Raw genomic sequence first — 13,694 nt, forward strand, 5'->3', positions numbered from 1 at the left:
TAACCCATTACTTATTATGGCTCATTTGTCTCCTGTCTCCCCAGGTCCAGATGCCTCTATGATTAGCCTCGCTGTGCAGGAATGCCCACTGACGTTTTGTTTCGGAATGCCGTCAAAACCGCCGGAAATACTTTGGTGCGCTCTGTGACATCATTAGCCAGTGTGTCAGAGTTCAACTCTATATAAGGATGTTGATTTGTGTAACACGCATGACATTTCAGCTTAAAGCCTAGACCCCCCAAAAAAACCTCCACACACACACACACACACACACACACACACACACACACACTTAAAACAGAACACTGAAAACAGGGCCATGTCACTATGGCTTAGGGTGATGGGCAGTCCTCTAGTGTTAATCATTATTTAGTTATATAACTTATATAAAACACACACACCTTCTGTTGAGAGCAGCTGTCATTAACAAATCATAACTAATGAGCTAGTCATTATTGCCAAGCAGATTAGCTTGTAAACATAATGCGGACAGTCATATTAGAGGGTAATATAGACTGGGTCAGTCATCTAATCAAAAGAACAGATTTTTCTCCAAAACTGTTTATTGCATTTCCGCAGCTGCATTAAAAACAGTCACTGTCTGAGTAATGGCGTGTGTTTTTAAAAAATAGTCGATTTTAAAAGTACTATGGTAGGTAATATGGATGGCCATGTCAATTAATAGTTGCATAATGTCCCAGTAGAAGCCACGTAGGGCATATTTAACGCTCTGAGGTCTTGTATTTATCTGGGAGTGCTCTGTGACCAAACTCCACATGCACAGACACTACCACTGTTTGTGTGTGTGTGTGTGTGTGTGTGTGCGCGCGCGGAGACTGTTTGGGTCAGTGCAGCAGATTTAGACATAAGCAGCCTGCCATGCTGATTACAGGGGCACAAGCCACAAGGAACCACAGGAACTCTTTCTCTCTCTCTGCCACTCCATTTCTCGTTCTCTCACTCGCTCACTCACTCCCTCACCATGACTCCGTTTAGTCTAATTCGCGGAGACAGGACAGAGGTGTGTGCGTGGGTGGAATTATTGTTGACTACCTAGCCCTCAGTCTTGTTTGTCCATACACTCTGTACCCTGCTGTGTGTTAGGCAGCGCTTACTGAATTGATAAGGAATCCAAGCCACTGTTGATTTGTTTTCTCAGTGTCAACAGTTGTCAGTATTTAACTCCATCTGTCAGTTCTATCAACTCTATCAGCCATTCAAAATGCTAAGTGTGGTTCTGATAGCCTGAGTCCAAGATCTGTTTGTGCTGTCTTGCCAACTCCCTTGCTATGAGTGTCATGCCAAACAAGTTGGAACACAAACAGATCAGAGACTCAGGCTAGGTCTGGGCTAGGTAGAGCCGGAGACTCCCGGGCCTGGACCCGACACTGTGAGGATAGATCCCATTCTGGTCTGTCTGCTGCCAGCTTCCTCCAGGCTCTAATTACTAACTTATGGTGAGGAAATATCCAGCAGATAAACCCAGTACCACCACAGCCACGCTGGGGAGGGACAGACAGGCGGACTGCAGTCCAAGCACTTTTACAACACTTTGATTTAACTTCTTACTGACCTGGAATTGGGGTGGGGGGGTGGGGGGGAGGGGGACTTTTGGAAAGCAAAAAGTCTGTCTTTGAGTTAGAGTTGAGAAATGATTGTACATACTAGTTTGTGTCTGTTTTGTCCTGTGATCAGCCGTTCCAAGAGTGGTTACTCAGCCTTCGGGGCCTTGCTTATTCCGCTATATATTGGCCATGAAATTCATTCTCTATTTGGTTATGAACTGGGAAGTGTAACTTCTCTCACTGACTGGTTTACACCAGATCATCTTTAACCAATGAAAACCATTGAGAGATTGCTGGCAAACAGAACCGTCAAATACCAAGTCTAATCACTGTCTTATTGAAAGCAGGCCTTGCTCATTAACTCAACCACACATAATCTCAATCCGCGTCTTTACATCGGGTCAATTGCCTTCTATCTGCCCCGTGGCAGGAAATGCCAATCTAGCGAGTGGGAATTAGTGCATGTGTGAGAGAGTCCTTAGATTCCCCCAGAGCCCCAGTGAGCCCCACTCACTCATCCCCTCTACCCCAGCATTTGGACACCATCAGTGGGGAATATGGGGATTGGGGATGAGCATGTGGCTGCCATCGGGAGCAGAGAGAATTGGGTGATTGGATCAAATCAAGGTCCCTCAATCAGGCTGTGTGTGTGTGTGTGTGTGTGTGTGTGTGTGTGTGTGTGTGTGTGTGTGTGTGTGTGTGTGTCAAAGGCTCTAGATTAGCAGCTGCTGTATGTGTCGTAGCAGGGTTTTTATTTAAGATGGTGACACTTTTTAGAACATTGCAGATAGAAATTAATATGTAGAGCTTATCGATTCCTGAATGTTGTAAGAGCATGATCCCCAGGCCAGCAGGTCTGGTTGTAGGAGCAGGGCAGGAGACACATGAGAAGGACTGTGTCTGACAGAGAATAAGGGAGCTGCGCTGCGTAGCGCTGAGATGAGGTCATAGATTGTGGCTGCAGCGACGAATCGGGCACAGTCTGTTTTATTTTCTCTCTCTCCCTCGCTCCCCTTTTATTCTGCATCATCAGCTCTGACTGTATGTTTAGGAAGGCGGTCTAAAATTGTGTGTGTGTGTGTGTGTGTATCATCAGCCCCCCGAGGCCCTTCCCCAGATGTGCAGAAGACATGCTCCTGCAGAGGGAACCTCCTGATCTCTCCTCCCTTTTACCTTCACTCCTCTCTTCTTCCTGTCCATTTACATTCGGCCCTTTCACTACCTCCTCCTCTCTTATATTTACATTCAGTCCTTTCACTACCTCCTCCTCTCTTATATTTACATTCAGTCCTTTCACTACCTCCTCCTCTCTTATATTTACATTCAGTCCTTTCACTACCTCCTCCTCTCTTATATTTACATTCAGTCCTTTCACTACCTCCTCCTCTCTTATATTTACATTCAGTCCTTTCACTACCTCCCCCTCTCTTATATTTACATGCAGTCCTTTCACTACCTCCCCCTCTCTTATCTCTCTCTTTTCTCTCCCCCCTCATCTTTAATCTCCTTCTGACTGTTCTGTGTCCTTCATAGTGCATCACCGCCCCACAGGCATGTCTATACTAGTGGTCCGATGTGTGCTGGTCCAGTCCTTGACTCTTATGTAACTAAATGTAACATGTTGTGGGTCAGGCGTTTGGCCATAGGTCATGTACTAAAGTGACGGCTTCCATTTAATGTGAGCCCTTAGGCTCACCATGCAACGTCAGTAGCCTCCAGCTTTTTGGGGCTTGTGTGTTTGGTCTTGCATGGGTGCTTCTGTGTACATGGCGGTCCGCGTTCTATGCCCATCTGCCCTACTGCACAACGTGTGCTTGTGTGTTTACAGGATGTACGGTCATGCGAGAGAAATAACAGCCCTCTTCTGAATAACAGCCTTCCTCCGCAGGGGGGGGGTGTGTGTGTGTGTGTGTGTGCGTGTTTGTAAGTGTGTGTATGCACATGAGTGTGTGTGTGTGCACACGCATGTACGTGTGTGTATGCTAGAGGTCAACCGAATAATCGGCATGGCCGAATTAGGGCCGATTTCAAGTTTTCATAACAATCGGTAATCTGCATTTTTGGATGCCGATTGCACTCCAGGAGGAGACTGTGTGTCAGGCTGACCACCTGTTACGCAAGTGCAGCAAGGAGCCAAGGTAAGGTGCTAGCTAGCATTAAACGTATCTTATAAAAAACAATCTATCTTCACATAATCACTAGTTAACTACACATGGTTGATGATATTACTAGGTTAACTAGCTTGTCCTGCGTTGCATATAAATGAACAGGCACCGCATTGATTATCGTCGAATCACAGCCAACTTCGCCAAACGGGGGATGATTTAACAAAAGCACATTCGCGAAAAAAGCACAATCGTTGCACGAATGTACCTAACCATAAACATCAATGCATTTCTTAAAATCAATACACAGAAGTATATATTTTTAAACCTGCATTTTTAGTTAAAAGAAATTCATGTTAGCAGGCAATATTAAACTGGGGAAATTGTGTCACTGTATATGCAACAGTTTGGGCCGCCTGGCTCGTTGCAAACTAATTAGCCAGAATTTTACATAATTATGACATAACATTGAAGGTTGTGCAATGTAACAGCAATATTTATGGCACAGTCCAAGAAGGGCACTTCTCTCTCCAGAATAAGCTCTCTCCTGGCAATTTGTGCACATTCATTGTTTCATAACTTCATTTTTTGAATTGTTTGAGTTTCATTGTTAGTGTCTATCAATTCCCCATTACATACAGTAGCTCACCAGAAGTACGTTTTACTGTTAATTCCTATAATTTCTAATCTACAACATTTATTTGGTTACGGTAATGTCTGTTAATGCTTTCAATATATTATTATTCCAGTCGTTTACCCGTTTCTCATTGTCGGAGTGGACACGTTGTTTGGAGAGTGCGTAACCTATACTACACTTGTAAGAAACACGTTTTGGTTTATTTCATTCCGTTTACGTCAATTTAGCCATTGACAGGAGCACTCCAAACAAAAGACAATGTTGAGCAAGGACGCGCGCCTGGTTACGCATAGAAGTAGGCCCGGCCTATAGGCTTCTCAACGTAATGTTTTCTTCACCTCAAACAGCGAGGAAGCCTAAGTCTGTTTTTACATCCGTTCAGACTAACAATAGTTCCTCAATGTATTCGAAAAGTCTTTCCAGCTCTCTCCCTTTTTCATAACCACTCGGTGTGAAATGACAAATGTCAAACATCATAAAATGGGCCTACCTGACTACGACTTATCCCTTGCGCAAATAGCCAACAGCTGACGGCACAGAATATTTTATACAATGTTGCAAGGAGCTTCAGGCCAGACCCAAGTTAATAGCCGATACAATGTTTCAAGTTCGTTACAGAAAGGCCACCTGTAGCCACTGCCGGCTGAAATATTTTTAGTTGTTTGCTTTATAGGCTATTTTTACATGGCAATTAAAGTTACTTTTTAGGTTTATCATTTTGCATTTAGAATTGGATAGAATTTTGATTAACCTCATGACAATGATTTTGCGATACGGAGACATTATTATAAATAAAATAATTGTTCCACATAAATGTGCATATGAAAACCACAACTGGTCCGCAGATCAGTAGAAGTTGTAAGATAAATTGGCATTCCACGTGAGAAAGTTGGCCGACTCCTCGTGTAGCCTATTACCGGCAACTTCTGGAGAGTAATAGCAGAATCTGCGAAAGCCAGCGAGAGCTGGATGGTCGGGACAGGTTAAGGTTTTTTTCTTCTGGATATCTTGTTCTCTGGCTCCCTCTTGAGTCATTTTGTGTCTTATTTCATCAAACAGTGAGCTTAAAGCATAAGACAAGCTCAATGCATATAAAGTGGATTTTAATAAAAACATATGTGTGTCTATCACAGGAGGTTAGTGGGAGGACGGGCTAGTGGTTATGGCTGATTTCCATATGTTTGATGTCATTCTGTTCACTCTGTTCCAGCCATTTATTATGCGCCGTGCTCACCTCAGCAGCCTCCACTGATATTTATTTTCTCCGTTGGGGACAGCGCTAGTGTGGAGGGAGGTTCTCCTCCAGCAGGCAGGTTGGGATGATTTAGAGGGGAGATGGTAAAATGTATGAGTGAGACCATCCCTCTACAGATGGACGCTGGTCTCTCTCTCTCTCTCCTTTCTCTACAGATGGACGCTGGAGCTGGTCTCGCTCTCCTCTCTCTACAGATTGGAGCTTGTCTCTCTCTCCCTCAAATGGGTCTCAGCATGGAGCCAGTACAGTACAGCCCTGTTGAGGCTTATAGTAAACCAACGTTGAGTCAGAGCTGGCTTACCGCAGCACCACTGTTTAAATACCGTACACATATCATACATGAAAAAGTGTGTCACCAAAAGATACTGCTGTTTTGTTAGCTGTCTGAGTGTCACTAATAGGAAGTCACAGATTGTCACTTGTGTTTCTGTGTGTGTTTGTGCGTGTGGCCGCATGCGTGCCTGCTTGCATGAGTCTGTGTGAGGCCACAATGCTTTTGGGCTCAGGCCAAGGGTCTGACTCGATCTCGCCTGGCCAGCTGAGCACTGACTAGGTCCAGGGTAGACCGGGTTAGTGCTGCCCTTTGGCTGCCCTAAAGAGTTCTCCTTAATTAAAACATGTCATAAGCATTCATTGCATTCTACTAACTTTGTTATTGCGCAACAGCTTTAACAGAAAAGGGATCTTTTTTTTTATATTGCTAGTCTTGGCCCAGATTAGCTCTGCTTTAAATGTCTGAGGACTAAGCAGCATGAGACACCCCCCCCCCCCCCCCCCCCCCCCAGCACCACACACACATGCTAAAACACACGCATGCACACACACACACACATGCTAAAACACACGTGCACAGTGCAGGATTTGGTGGAATCAGCCAGGGGCCTTAAAACCGGGCCTCTATTTTTGACAGACTTGGGTAACATTGACAAACACCATGTGGATGGAAGTTGGCTTCTTCCCTATGACTGAGTTCCTCTTTAAATCAGCATCAAAAAAGCGAGAATTTAGATCTGAGTGTAGATCTGATCTGTTTCTTTGTGTGACCTTTAGTAACCACACAGTACACGTGTGTGTGTGTGTGTGTGTGTGTGTGTGTGTGTGTGTGTAGACACACACCTACAAAATCCACACACACCCCTATCCCTCCATCCAGTCCCTCTACTCCCCCACACAGACATATGGCCATATGACATGAGCAAGGAGGTGCAACGGAGGGGGAGAGACATACAGTACGTCTCCACAGAGATGGTTTAGGTCAGAAGAGGGACCCTAGATAGCCCTTTTTAACAGAACCCCGTTATGTAGATACAGATAACCCCACTGCTCATCCATGCCGGTCTCATTCCCACTAGGATCCAGTGTGTGTGTAGAGTGGGGTGTTTGTGTGTGTGTGTGTGTGTGTGTGTGCCACAACTCCGTGATCTATTGGCCATGGGGCACCCTTTTTATGACTGGTTCCAACTTCCTTGGGTCCCTCATACAGTTGATGCAGCCTTTTTAAAAAGAGGATCTTACAATGAGGGAAAACCCAGAGAATGTTTGTGAACTCACTTCTGATCACACTCTTTGGCAGAGAGACTGTAAAGTTTGGCTACGGTTGAAGTTTTTGACAACGTACAAGAAATCCCTGTCGACACGTACACCATCCCCAGCCACGTCTCTTGTATCAACACCTCACCTTCGATAAAGCCTGGCGCTTGTCATCGGGGTGAGCCAAGAGAAACAATTTGCCCTATCGCAACTGTAGCATATTACTGTCCTCACCCAGCCGCGGTTACTGTAGACTAAACTAAAACAGCCCAGGACAGGTCACATTCACCTGAAAGAGCCAAAGGGTTTGTCTCAGTCATGTTTCCGCTAAAGCTATCTAGATAGCTAAGTCGCTAACTCTGGCTAGCTAAAGTCGCTAACTCTGTAGTATCTAGGGAGGGATCGGATGTCCCTTTGAGAACAAATGGAAAGGGCAGGGAAGTGCTTGTAACTTGGGCCGCCCTCTCCCTTTCACTCACACACACACATGGGTGTGTTTGTTTGGCTGTTTTCTCGCCCAGACGGCGGCTCGCTAATTGACCCTTGACCACGCCTGGAGAGCAAGGTGGAGGGTCAGAGGTCAGAGTGCGTCCTGCTCTCCTGGCGTCAGGGGAGCGGTTGGAACGGGAGTGGGGTTAGGGGTGGGCACTATGGAATGTTTCAGGTCTGTTAAGTGGCTCCAGTGTTTGTTTTTCCTGATTAAACCCAAGTCAATAGAACTGGAGATACTCCGGGAGGATAGAATACATCGTCTCCGGTCAGGAAATGTTAAAGTTCCTCTATAACTCACTCAGTTGAGTGTAATGTTTTGAGAGTGTTCTTCGTCCTCTTACCCCACATTTACCTTGTACCCTCGGCGTCTTAGAATGGTGTCGAAGGTCCCAACACGTACAGTATCAGAGTGTGTGTGTCTGATTGGGGGCTGTTGAATGGAGGTAGCGGGACGCTTGAGTTCCAGGACCCTAGAGAAAAACGAATTAAAAGAGCGAGAACTTCCATATGATCCGTTCTGACACTGCATTATCACGGCAGATTGAAGACATTAGCACTACAGAGGGAGGGAGGGGGGGGGCGAGAGGTGACTAAGTCAGACAGAAAAAGGGGAAGTCTCCAGCAAAAAAAAAAAGGGAGGGAGAGAAAAAAGACAGACATTACATGTGGCTATCTGAGGCTGCGAGCAAGTAATGGAGCGAGACAGAATAGCCGGTAAGTTCTGGGCTCTCAAACTTTTTTCTTCTACATAGTTTGGAGCCGTTTTCATTGAAGAAAAGCTGCTTAATTTACTCTGTTCTAACTCACTTGGTAACTTTGCTGCCTCGCCTGTGTAGAGGAAGCCACGAGTCATTCGGGGTTCTGTTTGCTTCGTCGGCCAATACAGTAGACGCTGGGGCACCCTGTCTGTCTAGTCCGCTTGCCTCACTACTGTTTGAAAGAGTACAGGACTAACTAAATCATCTTGCTAGTAAATTCGACAAGAACATGATCATCGGCTCTAATGATGATTTCAGTCTTCTCACTTTGGATTTTTGTTGTTGTTGTTGAATTCACTCCGTTTTTAAGGGTTGACTTGTAATAGTTTACTCTACAGCTGGTGGTAGTCTTTGTCTCTCTTTCTGACACGGTCAGCTGTGAGATACTGTCTTTACTGAATGTGCTTGTCTGCATGCGTGTGTGCGTGAGAGGGGGGCATCATGTGAAGAAGTGTCTAAATCACCATGACTACAAGGTATCCTGGACACTACTATGGAAAGAAATGTGGAAAAGCCACAAAACCAAACATGCAATTTGTGACTGAGGCATTGCAGTAGGATTGCATTGGATAGGATGGAATAATGATTCACCACAGTTGACCTTGATGTGGGAGCTGGACTATAGATAGACATGATTAACTCTGAATAATGTCATAGCCATGCATACGAGGGAGTTTATGCTTGATTTCAGTCATCTGGATTAACTATGATTGATGGGAAAGTCTCTATTTTTAGTTATGGGATGAGGCATGAGCTCATGTCTCATGTCGTCGCTAATATGCTTTTTTTCCCGGTTGTGGCCTCCGCCAGCGTCTTTTCAGGAAAGCCTGGCACGTCCCACACACTGTGTCCTGTCCGACTGCATGTCTTGTCATGCTGTGTCCTCCCCGCTGTTTCTCTCAACTTCAGGGTTGATATTCCTCCACTTCCCCTGTTAATGTCACTCTCTCTCTGTTTACACACTGCTATGACTGAAGCTATCTCTGATCCATAGATCTGCCTTATCAGGTCTTTCATTGGATTTTCAGTTTTTTTGGTAAGTTTTGAGTTGTAGAGGGGCTTCTAAACTGGCCCATATGGGCTCAGTCTGGATTAAAACGATAACGCTAATCCAACAGGCTTGTGGAGATTAGCGTCGGACATCAAGCCGAGCGTCACTCTGAAAATGAACCTTCATTCAGCTGCTAATGAGATGGCTCCGCTTCAGCTCAGTGAGTCTGATCTGCTGTGCAGACTCTGTATAGTTCTAGATTAGACCACAGGGAGGCATTGTTGCTATGTGAGTTTTCCCTTAGCCATCTGTTTCTGCAGGCAGTCAGTGGAGTGCACCACCATTTCACTGAGTACTGTGAAAAGTTCCATGTGGATGATTCATATTTTGCAGACAGGGATTTCTTTCTTGTGTGATTTGGAAGAATATAGCAAAGTCGGACATTGGTGGGGGTGAGGAGAAGTGTGAGGTTTTTCCACAGCCCGAGCGTTTGGTGGCAGCAGTCGCCTTTCATCCAGGAAGCCCTGGGTTGAGCAACTTCCTCTTTATTTTGTCTTTATAGGGTTGTTTTTTAGATATGTTGCTACGACAACCCCCCCCCCCCCCCCCCCAAAAAACAACAACAACAACAACAACAACACGTAACTTGTTTTGAGAGCTATATGAGCTACAGTATTGTCTTAACGGGACATTTTGGACCCGTGTTATGAGCCTCTCTACCCTCTCTGTTTTGTCTCTGTAGTGTTTCAAACCTCTGCTATAAACCGTAGCATCAGACCTCAACGGTACGGCCGTAGCCTCTCTACCCTCGGCTGTGCTGGATTTAAGATAATATGTTCAATGTGATGTCTTATTGATCATCTCTAAGTATTGGCAGCACATTGGGCTATAATGTCAGATAGTTGACTCCCTCATTGTGTTTGGCTGCTGCTTCAGTGATAAAATTCGAAATCTATGTTTAATAGTGGAAATGAGAGGAAATCAGAAATGCCATGTCCATGTCTGTATTGTGACATTTTAAATGGAGATGATCAGTACAGGATATCCTGTTGAGTGACGCTCTCATCACAGCCATGGCAGGCTATTGGTGGCTGAGGTGTGAGTTGATAGACCTGTTGAGGTCAATGCGGAGGGAGGGAGGGAGGGAGGTGGCGATGGGGCTTTGCTCTGAACACTTACATGCTCTGGATCAACACAAGGCCTGTTCAGTGTGCCACGTCAGCTTACTCATCCTTCGGCTGCTGTGTGTGAATATTCCTTTGCATTCGTTTGGGTTTTGCACAATGTACACAGTGCAGTGAATGCTAACGATAGCCAATGCAGTACCCTTAAGACACAGCACAACAAACGCATGCAAGACTCCACTCACACACACATGCACACCACCCAGTGGCGAACCCCCTGTCGAGGAAGTTGCAAGGCTCTTTGTGTTCCATACAAGCAGTGTACAGGATTTCCTCCATGAGTCAGCTGTCGACACTTCTACCTTCCCACCTCTCTGCACACTACCTTTTTATTGTCTGCTAATATTATTATTTCTCCACTAGGATAAGACCGGGCACAAAGAACATGGCCCTGGACATTGAGAACAGGAAAGTCGGAAACTGGGCGGGCAGGCTCAATGGAAGCCCCGCCTTTTGGTGTTGGGAGTTTGGCTGGTACTAGGCTATTAAATGAAAATGATGGAACAGGGGTCAAATCATGGTGTTAGCTTAGTCATGATCTATTCGTCGATGGATACTGGTGGCCCTGAAGGTGTATCACGGCAAGGGCCAGCTCTCGTGTGGCCCTTGTATGATCTACGGGTCTGACTGGGCCTTGCACCAGTGGAACATTCATTGAAGGTGTGGAAAATGCTAATGTAACCTGTAGGGAATGCTACAATAATGGTACTTTTAGATGGTACGGGGTAGACGGTAGATGGCAAACCAGATGTCATTGTTTTCAATGAGAGCACGACAGTAAACGCCTTTGAGGTTGGCGGTGAATGCCGTCAGGTAGATGGGACTTGCCGCCAGAGTTCAAATATTAAAACTTTTGCCTTCTGCCACGCTATGTTCTGTTCTTTATTTTTGTCTTATTATCTATCCTAATGTCTAGTCACTTTACCCTGCCTTCATGTACATATCTACCTCAAATACCTTATTATTATCTATCCTGATGCCTAGTCACTTTACCCTGCCTTCATGTACATACAGTGCCTTGCGAAAGTATTCGGCCCCCTTGAACTTTGCGACCTTTTGCCACATTTCAGGCTTCAAACATAAAGATATAAAACTGTATTTTTTTGTGAAGAATCAACAACAAGTGGGACACAATCGTGAAGTGGAACGACATTTATTGGATATTTCAAACTTTTTTAACAAATCAAAAACTGAAAAATTGGGCGTGCAAAATTATTCAGCCCCTTTACTTTCAGTGCAGCAAACTCTCTCCAGAAGTTCAGTGAGGATCTCTGAATGATCCAATGTTGACCTAAATGACTAATGATGATAAATACAATCCACCTGTGTGTAATCAAGTCTCCGTATAAATGCACCTGCACTGTGATAGTCTCAGAGGTCCGTTAAAAGCGCAGAGAGCATCATGAAGAACAAGGAACACACCAGGCGGGTCCGAGATACTGTTGTGAAGAAGTTTAAAGCCGGATTTGGATACAAAAAGATTTCCCAAGCTTTAAACATCCCAAGGAGCACTGTGCAAGCGATAATATTGAAATGGAAGGAGTATCAGACCACTGCAAATCTACCAAGACCTGGCCATCCCTCTAAACTTTCAGCTCATACAAGGAGAAGACTGATCAGAGATGCAGCCAAGAGGCCCATGATCACTCTGGATGAATTGCAGAAATCTACAGCTGAGGTGGGAGACTCTGTCCATAGGACAACAATCAGTCGTATATTGCACAAATCTGGCCTTTATGGAAGAGTGGCAAGAAGAAAGCCATTTCTTAAAGATATCCATAAAAAGTGTTGTTTAAAGTTTGCCACAAGCCACCTGGGAGACACACCAAACATGTGGAAGAAGGTGCTCTGGTCAGATGAAACCAAAATTGAACTTTTTGCAACAATGCAAAACGTTATGTTTGGCGTAAAAGCAACACAGCTGAACACACCATCCCCACTGTCAAACATGGTGGTGGCAGCATCATGGTTTGGGCCTGCTTTTCTTCAGCAGGGACAGGGAAGATGGTTAAAATTGATGGGAAGATGGATGGAGCCAAATACAGGACCATTCTGGAAGAAAACCTGATGGAGTCTGCAAAAGACCTGAGACTGGGACGGAGATTTGTCTTCCAACAAGACAATGATCCAAAACATAAGGCAAAATCTACAATGGAATGGTTCAAAAATAAACATATCCAGGTGTTAGAATGGCCAAGTCAAAGTCCAGACCTGAATCCAATCGAGAATCTGTGGAAAGAACTGAAAACTGCTGTTCACAAATGCTCTCCATCCAACCTCACTGAGCTCGAGCAGTTTTGCAAGGAGGAATGGGAAAAAATTTCAGTCTCTCGATGTGCAAAACTGATAGAGACATACCCCAAGCGACTTACAGCTGTAATCGCAGCAAAAGGTGGCGCTACAAAGTATTAACTTAAGGGGGCTGAATAATTTTGCACGCCCAATTTTTCAGTTTTTGATTTGTTAGAAAAGTTTGAAATATCCAATAAATGTCGTTCCACTTCATGATTGTGTCCCACTTGTTGTTGATTCTTCACAAAAAAATACAGTTTTATATCTTTATGTTTGAAGCCTGAAATGTGGCAAAAGTTCGCAAAGTTCAAGGGGGCCGAATACTTTCGCAAGGCACTGTATCTACCTCAAATACCTTATTATTATCTATCCTGATGCCTAGTTACTTTACCCTGCCTTCATGTACATATCTACCTCAAATACCTTATTATTATCTATCCTGATGCCTAGTCACTTTACCCTGCCTTCATGTACATATCTACCTGAAATAGTACTACTGCACATTGTACTGGTACTCCCAGTATATAGCTACATTCTTGTGTATTTTATTCCTCTTGTGTTACTATTTTTGTATTTTTTTTGTTAACTCTGCCTTGTTGGGAAGGGCTTGTAAGCGTGTCACAGTAAAGTCTACACCAGTTGTATTCGGCGCCTGTGACAAATAAAATGTGATTTGATGACGACTGGTAAGATGTTCTTTGCGTCCCTCGTCTAAACGCAGCATAACATGACTTGTGAAAAGGCACACTTCATCGCACAGTGTTTTTTTTTATGCCTGATGGGCAAAGTGTGAAATGATCCAGTCAGGCTAGGAGGCCTGGCGTGTTTACAAGTTCTAGTTGGACAGCTCTCTCGTGCCCTTGTTCTCTCTCTCTCTCTCTCCTC

The 13,694-nt window shown here is 44.7% G+C and overlaps 1 protein-coding gene across 2 annotated transcripts in view; it reads left to right on the top strand.

Annotated features, from left to right (window-relative positions):
- The window catches only part of LOC110485820 (septin-9), a 77,362-nt gene that overhangs the window by 6,330 nt on the left and 57,338 nt on the right, over window positions 1-13,694 (top strand). Inside the window, exon 1 of one of the 2 annotated variants that reach the window (XM_021557004.3) lies at window positions 8,187-8,298. The exons of the other annotated variant lie outside the window; for it this stretch is intronic. Coding sequence (XP_021412679.3) covers window positions 8,277-8,298 — 22 coding nt within the window. The 5' untranslated portion in view covers window positions 8,187-8,276. Of the gene's footprint in view, window positions 1-8,186; window positions 8,299-13,694 lie in introns of those variants that run through there. 2 annotated transcript variants of the gene reach the window in all.

Source organism: Oncorhynchus mykiss, chromosome 13 (assembly GCF_057628025.1).
Source record: "Oncorhynchus mykiss isolate SJ-2025 chromosome 13, ASM5762802v1, whole genome shotgun sequence".
Lineage (NCBI taxonomy): Eukaryota > Metazoa > Chordata > Actinopteri > Salmoniformes > Salmonidae > Oncorhynchus > Oncorhynchus mykiss.